General features: G+C 36.7%; 3 protein-coding genes across 4 annotated transcripts; 1 reads left to right on the forward strand and 2 right to left on the reverse strand.

The window, feature by feature from the left end:
- The first annotated feature begins 801 nt into the window (after positions 1 to 801).
- LOC114719872 (eukaryotic translation initiation factor NCBP-like) lies at positions 802 to 4081 on the forward strand. Its single transcript, XM_028905437.1, has 6 exons — positions 802 to 1124; positions 1493 to 1588; positions 1711 to 1815; positions 1935 to 2012; positions 3290 to 3409; positions 3500 to 4081. Exons 1-6 carry the CDS (start codon positions 939 to 941, stop codon positions 3629 to 3631), a joined length of 717 nt encoding a protein of 238 aa, XP_028761270.1. The 5' UTR covers positions 802 to 938; the 3' UTR covers positions 3632 to 4081.
- A 262-nt stretch (positions 4082 to 4343) lies between these two features.
- LOC114719876 (superoxide dismutase [Cu-Zn] 2-like) lies at positions 4344 to 7545 on the reverse strand. Of its 2 annotated transcripts, XM_028905442.1 has the most exons (7): positions 7394 to 7545; positions 7187 to 7288; positions 6984 to 7079; positions 6859 to 6890; positions 6662 to 6737; positions 5130 to 5183; positions 4344 to 4579 (listed from the first exon to the last, which is right to left on the reverse strand). In XM_028905442.1, exons 1-7 carry the CDS (start codon positions 7485 to 7487, stop codon positions 4551 to 4553), a joined length of 483 nt encoding a protein of 160 aa, XP_028761275.1. In that variant the 5' UTR covers positions 7488 to 7545; the 3' UTR covers positions 4344 to 4550. The 2 variants fall into 2 exon arrangements, with proteins under 2 accessions (XP_028761275.1, XP_028761276.1); XM_028905443.1 differs by lacking the exons at positions 4344 to 4579; positions 5130 to 5183 and adding an exon at positions 5191 to 5468 and having other exon boundaries at positions 6626 to 6737.
- A 2019-nt stretch (positions 7546 to 9564) lies between these two features.
- LOC114719871 (ethylene-responsive transcription factor ERN1-like) lies at positions 9565 to 10593 on the reverse strand. Its single transcript, XM_028905436.1, has one exon. It carries the CDS (start codon positions 10578 to 10580, stop codon positions 9771 to 9773), a length of 810 nt encoding a protein of 269 aa, XP_028761269.1. The 5' UTR covers positions 10581 to 10593; the 3' UTR covers positions 9565 to 9770.
- Positions 10594 to 11513: the final 920 nt, after the last annotated feature.

Genomic DNA, 11513 nt, shown 5'->3' on the forward strand with positions numbered 1-11513 from the left:
TGAAACTATTCATAAATTTGATATTTTATATGTATGAAAGTGGAGGATTATATGGAATTTTGACCCCGATAAAAAAATGGAATTTTGATATCGTTAAACTAATTTCTATTTTGTTTTTTGACCAGCGAACTTAATTTCTATTTTGAGAACCATATTATTATTAAGACTAGTATATCTCATGCTTCTTAAAATATTGCAGGCCTAAAGAAAATGGTCATGGACTGTTAAATAAGTTATAATACTGCCCCGGGTTTCTTCATTTATTGAAAAAATATTAACAGAAAGACAACAGAAAAAGAAAGAGAGAAGTGAAACGTCAGAAGAAAGAAAAACACAAGCTTGTCGGCCAAAAAATATTAAAGCCTAAAAAGATGGTTTGGTGTCACAAAAAAAAAAGGGGATGGTTTGGTGGATACATATTTGTGCAACACCAAGTTTATGTTTGTATTTTATTCTTATTATAAAATACATAACTTTTCTTTCTCATAATTAAATAATTATTAAGTTATCAGTTGAAGCTCTCACGGTCTAAACAAGCGGTTCGAATCTCAACCTTTACTTCTGGTGAAAAAGGGAAAATCTTAACCTTTATAATTCAGAAAAATCATATAAATATACATTTTTTAATAAATTTTATAGTATATTTGTGGTCCTAATATTTTTTTCTGAAAAAACTGATTATCAACAAATTATATTGGCAGGATATTTAAAGTAAATTGATTGATATATGCAGGAAGAGTCGGTTTGCTCGGGGCGTTAAGCTGACTTTGACCCCAAAAAAAAAAAAAAAAGAGGCCTTAAGCAAGCTGACGGCGTGCCAAGCCCTAACCGGAAGCGCGAAGGTAGAAGGCAACTGCTTCCGCGCATTCTCCGTCTCTCATCTCCCAAAGCTGTCTAAAAGGAAAAAGTAATTAGGGTTTTTGAAACTGATAGTAGATATGGCAGCCGAGAAGAGAGAATCAGAGGTCACCAACAAGACTTCCAATGCCAACTCTAACAACACTAAACTCGAGCAAATCGGAGATTCCTCGCCTCCTTTGGCTTCCGTTTGCGGCGATACTTCTAATAAGGAGGCCGAAGAACGACAGTCTCGTGACCTCAAAGCTGGTCTTCATCCCCTAAAGGTTTCTCTCCCTATTTTCTGTCCAACTGACTGTTTGTGATATTTTTCTCCCTGGATTTTGACAATCGCTAATGGTCCAACTGTGTGCAAACATCAGTTTTTTTTTTCTTGGTTATTTTTTCGTATAATTTTGAGTCGAGAGAACATTGCTGAGCTGTTTTTGTGAGGAGCATTTTCATTTTTGAGCTCAATTTATGTTTATATTTCAATTATACCCTAAACTTGGTGGTTGGGCCTTCTATATTGATTCCAAGGCGAAATAATTACTCTTTACATGAGAGGATCCCCGATGTTCTGTAATTCGCTTCTCCCTCAAAGGCTTTTGTGCAATCATTTATTCATTTTGTATTGATAATGTCTTTTGAGCAGCACAAATTTGTATTCTGGTATACCCGCCGTACACCTGGAGTTCGAAATCAGACATCATACGAAGACAACATAAAGAGAATTGTTGATTTCAGTACGGTAAGATCCTAAGCTACTTTCGCTTGCAAGGATCAAACTGCACGCATTGGAATACTTTATCTATTTGCAAATGTTCTTGTTCTTGGGCGCTTTCCTGATTCTTTGGTGTTACATATTAATAGGTTGAAGGTTTTTGGGTTTGCTATTGCCATCTAGCTCGCCCTTCGTCCTTGCCAGTACCAACAGATTTGCATCTTTTTAAGGAAGGAATTCGCCCTTTATGGGAGGTAGTAGACATTCAAAAGCCTGCCCTTGGAGTTGCCTTTTTGTTGACTGGAATTTGGAAATTTCTGCTCTATAGCGGTTTTACTCTGCATTGACATGCTGGGTTATTTTTTCTTTTCAGGACCCAGCTAATTGTAATGGTGGTAAGTGGATCATACGATTCAAAAAGGTTGTTTCAGGCCGTTTTTGGGAGGACTTGGTAAATCAAAATCTTTCTCTCTTTATCTCTTCCCTGTGAAATGTCTGCCAACCTTTTCATTTTTCCAGATAAATATATAATTTCATTTTTCTTGTCAACTTGGTGAACACTGAGCAGTTCGTTGCTAATGTCTTACGTTTAGTTAATGCCAGCATTTAAACTTACTCTTATTTTCATCATTGCTGAAGGTGAAGACGTTTCCTAGTTTACAGATCCCCATCTGTGTAGTGAAATTGTATCCCAGTTGCCCTATTCGTGTTGCTCTTCTTGTGGCCAAATGTGTCTACATTAGGGTTAAGTGGACTTCTCATTGGATGACCGATAGGTCCTAAGTGTCTTGCATGGATTTTTCATGTGATCTTTAGGTGGTAATCTTATCAATTCCTGATTTGACCACAGGGAAAACAAATTCATGTGAAAAATGCTGATTTTACTTGCAGATGTCTCCCCATCTTTTGTTTCTTGAAATATACACCTAGAAAAAGACAAGCTACAACGTTTAAGCCCTACTAACATTTTTTTCGCATGGATTATGTCTGGCTCTAACTACAGTATGAGAGTAAATCAGTGCCAGCTAATGAATATTGGAATTCAATCTTGAATTAACCACACATCCTTAACCTTTTGAAAACACCAGGGGATGATGCTGACCTGTCTGGTTGCTTGTATATCCTTTGGCTTCTTGAAGAAGCGTTTTAAGACTTAAGAGTATGGAAGGGATCCAAAGTCTCCATAAAGACTTGAAAAAGAAAAATTAGGGAAAGAATGTTGCATGGGGTTGGCTTTTTCTCACATGGCAGGAAAGTTCTCATAAGTGTTTTGTTTTGATGATTTCCTACTTAGAATACAATTGACTCGTTTAGTAAATCTCTCCTGTTTAACTATTTTCATTATCAGGAATTAGAGATTGAGAGGATTTCCAAATGTGCCTGATTGAACAATGCTCATTCTGTGAATTTTACTTATATATGCGAGGGCATTTCAGTCAACAAGATTCTATATATTTGGTTGGATAAATTCTTGATTCTGTTTGTGCGAATTCTTTCTTTCGTAGGCGTCCCTGTCAAATACTATCCTTTTAATTTTATATATGATGGCTAATTATGGACAGACCTAATCATACTAGAAATTTCTCTTGCTTGGTTATATCTTAATAATGATCTGTCGGCATTTATTATCATTAGAGTTCATCTTCTGGCATGGTAATGCCAAAACACCGTTGCATGGGGCTAAAAATTGGTTATTGGGGATTCTGAGGCATACTTGACTGTGTGCAGGTTCTTGCCTTAGTAGGTGACCAGCTCGATTATGGGGATAACATATGTGGTGCAGTGCTAAGCATTCGTTTCAATGAGGATATATTGAGTGTCTGGAATCGCAATGCATCTGATCATCAGGTTAGCATTATTACTGGCCTTGTATGTCTTTGCACGTGCATGCAACATGCATGGATTTTATTTATAATATTCTTAATTTTCTCAATCCAGGCCGTGATGGCTCTGAGGGATTCAATTAAACGTCACTTGAAGCTTCCTCATAATTATGTCATGGAATACAAGCCTCACGATGCCTCTTTGCGAGACAATTCATCCTACAGAAACACCTGGTTGAGAGGATAGAGCTGCTGTAATGGCACTCTTACACGGGCTTCTGGGCACCAAAGACGCATTTGCCACCGATCTTGTTGGTTATTGTCTACATTACACTGACAATCGTGCCGGCTGCGCCACGGCTAGTGTGTGGCGTTTGAATTCAACAATAGGACTGCAATATTGCATTATTTGCTGTATTGTCTTTCTTGCGGGGTTTCATGTCTCGTTTTGTGTGATGAATTTCAGTCCTTCGTTGTAAATAAAGTTGTACCCGCTATGCTTCGTAAGTGCTTTATCAGTTCGCTGAGGAATAGGAGCATGGTTTTAAAGATCGATTAAATTTGCATGGCATTTAGTGTCAACCCTTGTAGTGGATAGGCTTTATATGATATTGACATGGCTAATGACCGGATGATAACTACCCCTAGAATTTATCTTGCGGATTTTAGATTAAATATTTTAGCTTTGTTTGGAGTACTTGATCCTGGCTCCAAGGCTTTTGCTAAGGTAGGTGGATAATGTACCTCTAACCATTAATGGAGCAGCAACTCGCTTAATATTTTTCTTTTCGAATACATCTGTATACTATTTACATTTAAACATCTTCAATTTTTTTTATATGGTGCATTTGCTTTTTCTGCCAGCCTCACATGGTCGGATGATAAGATTTTGCTGTTGCTGCTGCTTCTTTTTCGCAAACTTGAGGCATATTTTTTAATCCGACTGGATCTCATGAGCATAGACAAATTGAGTTACGCATTTTATAGATACTATCAACCGACAAATTCAAACATAATGTGCACTCTAATTTCTTGAAATAAAAGAAGGTAACTCTATTGGGCATTGGATAATTACAGGAGACCAAGTCAAAATCATAGAACGGACAACGTTATAATTCAATATACAGATGTCTTCCATAAGGTTTGGGGATAAAAGGCAGAGTCTCTCAAACAGATGATCGGAGGCCAATGATACCTGCTCAGCAAATTGTTATGGTCAGCCTTAAGGCAAAAGCCAGCAGACACTATTAAACCAAACTGAACCTGACAATGGCATTTTAAGTCTTCTGCATCGATGTCCCCTGGGCCCTAATTAACTGGCTAAACATGACGTGACGTGACGTTTAAATGTCTACAATTTGGTTTTAAGCACTTCAATTTCAAGTTGAAATATCACCCATGCTTGTTTTTATTCCTACGATCCATTTGATCAATTTACATAGAAAAATGAAAAATCCATGTAATGGGGTTTTGTTTAGTGTTTAGGCTTTTGTTTCTTAAATAGTAAATACCCCATTTAATCTTTTAAATCAATATATAACTGGAAAAACATATAATTTGTTATATTAAAAATAATATAAACAAATAGTTATGTGTTATAACAAATAAATGTTGAAAGAGAATCTTGTTTTTATATAGGTCTTGAAATTTTATTAAACGATTATTTAAGAGAGATTAATAGCGAAAACCAAGAAGCAAAGTTTAGTTTAGTAATGGCTAAATTGATTGTAGAAGAGAAGCATTACCGCATCCTACTCTTGCACCCGCATTACCAGTGGTCTTGCTTAGTTCATGCCCACCTGTCGCATCAAATTCAAAAGATAAGCAAAGACAGCAGCTTCGTAAGCGGTTCATCCGGGTCTAAACAAACACCATGAAGGTCAGAGGCAGGCACATGTAACCAAGCGAAAATTTTATGAGACATCTGGAAATAGGGACGTAACACTAGTCATTACTCACTAGACATGATATCAGAGTAGGACTATGTTTGTCTTTAGTATTTGTTATTTGGTTCTTGAATGAAACCTAACATGTGAAGGAAATTTCTTCATAGACCCAGTCATTTGATACTTGAGCTTAAGCCGTTCATTTGTCATGATGTTATTGAGAAACTAGATAGAAAATACCAAAAAAATTGCACCTAAATTTCTTTATTTGGTGGAATAATTAGCAGAGAATTGATCAAATGTGCTTCAGAACCTAGTACCTTAACGAAAAGCAAATGCCGGTTGGTCAGTTTAAGGGAAAACACATGGTAAATTGGACTTCTGTCTTAACGCTGAAATACAAGTAATACGCGAACAAAATATCATTTTTTGCAAGGAAAAAGAATTTGACTCACATTAGGTGGCAATCACCATATGCCTTGCCAGAAAATACTCAATATAGTTACTTAATTTCCAGCTTCCCCAGAACGTATATGAAGAAATGATTGTCATGCTTTTTATCAGGTGTAACTATCTGGACTAGCACTGGCAGGACAACTAATCAGATAAAAGTTCTACTTTTGTCTTCGCCTTTAAAAGGCCTAAACTTCGCCGTCATCACGTCCTAGGCACGATTTCTTAACTTTTTGTTTGACCTTAAGGTGCAAGAATGTGTCGTTACCACATTTTTTTGAATTATCATAATTGCAACCTAGACAAATCTCAATATCCAACGACTTTATTCTGAAGTCACTTCAAGTAACAACTTTGTGAATATAGTTTACGCACATCTTGTGCATAGACTCTGACATTAGAACCCATATTTGGGGAGAAATATCCAATTACAAAGGCTGGCTATTAGTTTTCAACCACTAGACAGAGAAATTTACTTTCACAAGTAAAGGACATATAGAACCTTGAGGGCAGAAGGTAGAGACAACTTTGGTTGGAAAAAACATGCGCCATGCATTCATAACGAAGCATTCGGGTTCAGACATGATAAGAGACTCATTATGTCTAAATTTCTCAGCTACTCTATTCATATTATGATATGCATAGGCAAGTAATTAACGGTTGTGCATTATAGGCTTTTGTCATTGTAGCAGACTAGCTGTAACAGGATTAAAATAATGGGTCTTAAATACGAGGAAGACAAAGTAAACAGCCTAGAGATATGCGATACAAAAGACTTCTCATGTAGAACTTCTAAGAGTAGTCAAGATAGCGGTAAATAGATAACCAACTTCAACACCCATTGTAGAATTATATAACTAGGAAGAGTAAAAAGGAAGCTATATCTGACATTGATGGAGCCGGAAACTCTTTTTTGGAGCCAAATTTCATAATCTTACCTCTACCAAGATCGTCAGGATCAGCATGCACAACGACTGCCCTCCCAAGAATGGAATGAACTCCACTTAGTGGTATCTACTGGTTGAAAATGAAACAAGGCCATGTTAAAGTACTTTGCCGATTAAATTGAAACATAAATTTCATTAACACAGTATCAACCAGATAGATGGTCAGCATACCATGGATGAGTGCTTACCTTTCTGTCTGTGATTGAAACATCAGCAACCCCTACAGAAGATAATGCATGCAGTGAATACCTCTGAAAAGACTCAAAGGAGTCGAAATATCAAAACAGATAAGGAAAATGAAGGTAGTAAATACCATCCGGGCCTGCAACAATGTTACCCAAATCTCCAGCATGACGCTCATCATCTGTTCGAGCCCCATGGTCTTTCTTGAATGGATTGAAATGAGGGCCTGCGATTCAGAACAATTTATCACGGAAACTAATTCGAAAACGAAAAGGATACTCAGCTAGAGAAGAGTGCGAATTCATTATGAATCGAAGAAATAAAATTCCGAACCAGTGGAATTGCAGCCATTAGTGGTGTCACCGAGAGCGTGAATATGGAATCCGTGGAGGCCCGGGGACAAACCAGTGACTCTCCCTTTTACATGAGTAGTTCCTGCAGAAACTTACCCAAAATTAGCTGAATTTCGGATTAAACAATTAGAACAGCTTCAATACCCAAAAAGGACAAAAAAAAGAAAAGAAAAGAAGAGTAAGAGACCGTCGGGGTGTTGCACAAACTGAAGAGCTCCTCTCACGTTGTTATTTCCGGCGATCACAGCCACAGCTTTCACAGTCACCTTTGCAGCTTCCATGCCTGACCTTCGGTGTTTTCACTATCGGCTTATGTGTCCGTCCACAGAAATAAGATTACCAGAGAACAAGCCCACTATATATGGCGCAAAAAAAAAAAAAAAAGGGGCCGCTATCACAATTACGAAAGTAAAATATGCCTAACTTTTTGGTTTTTTTGTTTTTCAATTAGAAAGTAGTCCCAATTGGCCTTTTTAAAAAAAAAAAAAAATTGGGTGGTTTCATGCATAGAATTTAATTTTGCTAAGGTTAATTATTTGGATAACTAACGCGTTGGAGTAATTATATATAGTTTGGAGAAATAATTAAACTAAATGCATATCTTCTATTTCAAGTATTAAAGAGCCACAAATTTAGATGGTGATGTATACCAATTTGGCCGAAAGAAAGATAGTGCTATAGCAAAAATTAAATTTTTAAATAATTATATTTCTTTTCTTTAACGTTTCAATAATAATGCTTAATCATGAGAGAATGGAAATAAGTAAAGTTATGGGGCGAAAGAAATCGGAAGACTGAAGATTCATAATTGGTCGAGAAATAACCCACAGACAAAAGCATGGTCTTTATTTTTGAATATTTTCTGAAAAAAATAAAACAAGTAAGAGCATGGATAAACTATATTGATCCAGTGCAGGAAAGTAAAAGATCTTTTAAGGTCACGAAAATATCACTTACAAGGTAAGAGAGAACCAAAAAGGATCTGAATGCTGACCTTAACTATTTGATGTTGATCACACTGTTATGTCGGCCACTGTTTCCGGCCATGTGGTGTCTGATTTTATATGTTCATTAACTGTGCACAGTCATTGGCATGCCAAGAAGGTTAACAGACTTCCTTTGACCATGGAATTTAGGTACCATGAAAGGTTGTGCAGCAACAGGTAATGCTAAAACTAACGAGGAAAAAAAAAAGCATTAAATTCCTACCATTTGTTATTGTCTTAGCCAATTATAGTGTTATATGGTGTGTCCTATGATATCTCTCAAAATTGACCAATTCCCATGGACAGTTTCCCCCATTTTGGGGCTAAAATCTTGGACCTAATTACTTTTTTAAGGTTATTTTATTTCCCTGCTATGATGCTTGAAAACTATATTTTCTGACACCATAAAAATAAGTTGCTGTTCATATGTTTATTAAGTGATCTCTGTAACATCAAGAAATTAAGGTGTAAATATAGGAACACTAGTAATATATTAAGAAGTACATAGTAGAAAATTACTTTAATGATCTTTGGAAGAAAAAATTTTTTCTAAAGTTTTTAAATATCATTACTGATACAAGTTATGGGTTCTTAACTGTTATTTTTTTCCCACTCAATTATATGCTTGTCGCTTGACTTGCCACCTATTGCAACCGATGTGGAATAACCCACACCTATCAACTTCAAGTCCTTTTTAACCCTAAAATGAATCCATTAGTAGTATATATGTGGTGTGGTTGTTTTGGAGATATTTCTAAATATGGCTCAATGTAGCCTCCATGGGCCAAATTGAAGGGAAAGAAGGATAAGGATTGGGGAAAGTACAAATATTATTATTAAAAAAAAATGAACAAAGAAAAGGAGCTTTTGGGTCCACAAGTTAGATATAAATGACGTATTTGAAATATGAGCAACGAGTAATCTAATCATCACAAGTGATGAGTGACATAATCTTCAGTCTTTTTTTCTTAAAATAAATTGTAGTTAGTCATTTTTATGATGTTCAAATCACAACTAGCTGGTATGGGATAACTACACACAACCACAATCTATTTATCTAATGAGAGATTTAAAATGTGTGTTTTTGTGGCTAATCTGGACTATCAGAAGGCATGATTTATGCAGATATGGTAAGCCTAAATCCCAGAAGATCTGGAAGCACTCCTTTTGAGTAAGGATCATGGTTCTTTTGGCTTTTTGACAGACAAATATTTTGAAGGAACTGTTCAGTAACTTTAATTAGATCAGATAGTGCCCTGTAGAGGTACTTGAAACTCTCAAAATATTGAGTTTCCACCCAAACGTATATTTAAAAATCATAGATACAATCCTTCAAGATTTACATTAGAATACTTCGATACAGATATGGCAGTTGAAAAACAAGGCATTCACAAAGAGCTAATGCAACTCGCTTTCTAGCTGATATTTATGAAGCAGAAAGGCAAGCAGAACTCTATCCCAAGTCAAGATCCCGAACTCTTCCTGACTCTGAGATTGTTTAGGAACGATGGTGGATGATATTATTAACTAGGAGCACTGAAGAAAAGACTGATTTAAAGGTCATTTAGAACTTTGAATTTAGCAAAACATTGACCACAAGGGTGGAAGATCCCAAAGAGCTTCTTCACTAGAATCCTGGACAGTTTCCATGTACTCATGGACTCCATTAATTGCATAGAGTGAAGCTGATATCTGTCTTTCAACTTTCATCCTCTCGAATTCTGAAAGCTCTAACTCAACTGTGTCAGCAACACCATCAGTCTTCGGCGCGTCCAATACTTGAGCAAAAGGAAAACGATCAACGATAGGTCCAAGACCCCACGAAAGATTAGATTGGGGGCATAAATCAAATCCCTCCCCGTAACTGCTCAAATCTGGTCTATATCCATCAGCAAATAACTCTGTGTTCTGAATTTTCCCACTAGAAAGAGAGCTATCATTTTTGTCATCATTGCTTGAGTCTGAGCTCCCAGTAGTACTAGTACCACCAGAGCTAGTAGGGTTGACTCTCGAAGAAGAAGCATCAACATCTTGTTCTTTGGTTACTTTTCTGTTGTTAAGCAGATTTCGAATACGAGAAGCGAGAGGAGAATCTGTGGAAACGCGAGTGATGAAGTTGGTGCGAGTGTTGGATCCTCGAAGAAGGCAGGCAGCTTCATCATAAGCCCTGGCTGCTTCTTCTGCAGTCTCAAATGTGCCAAGCCACATTCTTATCTTCTGGGTTGTGTCTTTGATCTCAGCCACCCATCTCCCAGAAGGTCTTTGTCTCACACCAACAAATTTGTTCGTGCCATTGTTCTTGTTCCTTCCTTTGAACTTGCCTCCTCTGCTGATTGGAACATGTGATGCTTTCTGGAGCGGCTTTGGTTGCTGGAAATGAATTTCCATGACAAGGTGTTCAAGAGATGGTGTTTGAGGGATATAAGCAGAAACTAGTTTCAGCTTTTAATGTGGCAGTAGAAGGCTATTCTTCATGCTGCTCGTTGCAAGTATTGGGATTATGTTATATATGGATGAAAAGTTGCCTATTTTTCAAGTTTGCAAGTGGTATTAATATAATAGAAGCACATCATCTTGAGATTCTTACATTTTTTTAAATATCTTTCGCATGACAGAGACAAATTAACCTTCAAATTCACTTGCCTCCCTTACTTTGAACAGATCCGACTAGTGGCTATTTACTGTCTCCTCTAGGCGTTGCTGTCTGAAACAGTCGAGATTTAGTTTAATAAATGAACCAAATATAAAATCCAATGGCATTGCTTTTCTTCTCTTAACAGCTTAGCTTTGAAAAATGCATTTTGGGAAAATTACTTGATATCATCATATTTTTGTGTCAAGCAGTTAATTATATACATGTGTTAGTTAATTGCCACTCAAGTCTGAACATTTTGTGACAGAAATTGAAGTCCTTATCAAAGTAAAAGCACTGTTACCTAACCATTGATCCTATATCTTGAATCTACATTAAAATATAACTTATAGTCAATATCCAATATGAGAAATGATCCTTAGGCCACGCTAAAGAACAATGACATCCCAAACCACCTAGAAATCCCCAGAGGAGAATAAAACCTAGGATTCGAGGGGATTGATCAATATCCTGTCTTTGTCTTCTCTTCCTCTAATTTTTGTTGAGTCAAACAGTTGAAAGGAAAAGGAGTTAAGGGCATGAATGAGAGCCACATGGAGGCTCCAAAACCATCCCCTCATATGTACCCTTAAACCAAGACACTGAACCATGCTTGAAACCGAGGTGGACCAAGCAAATGATCACTTGACCATTTCATTTATTATGTTCTGTCCATAGATTCTTCCTCA

The sequence above is a fragment of the Neltuma alba genome, unplaced genomic scaffold, assembly GCF_004799145.2.
Source record: "Neltuma alba isolate B1F8T4 unplaced genomic scaffold, ASM479914v2 tig00011956_pilon, whole genome shotgun sequence".
NCBI lineage: Eukaryota > Viridiplantae > Streptophyta > Magnoliopsida > Fabales > Fabaceae > Neltuma > Neltuma alba.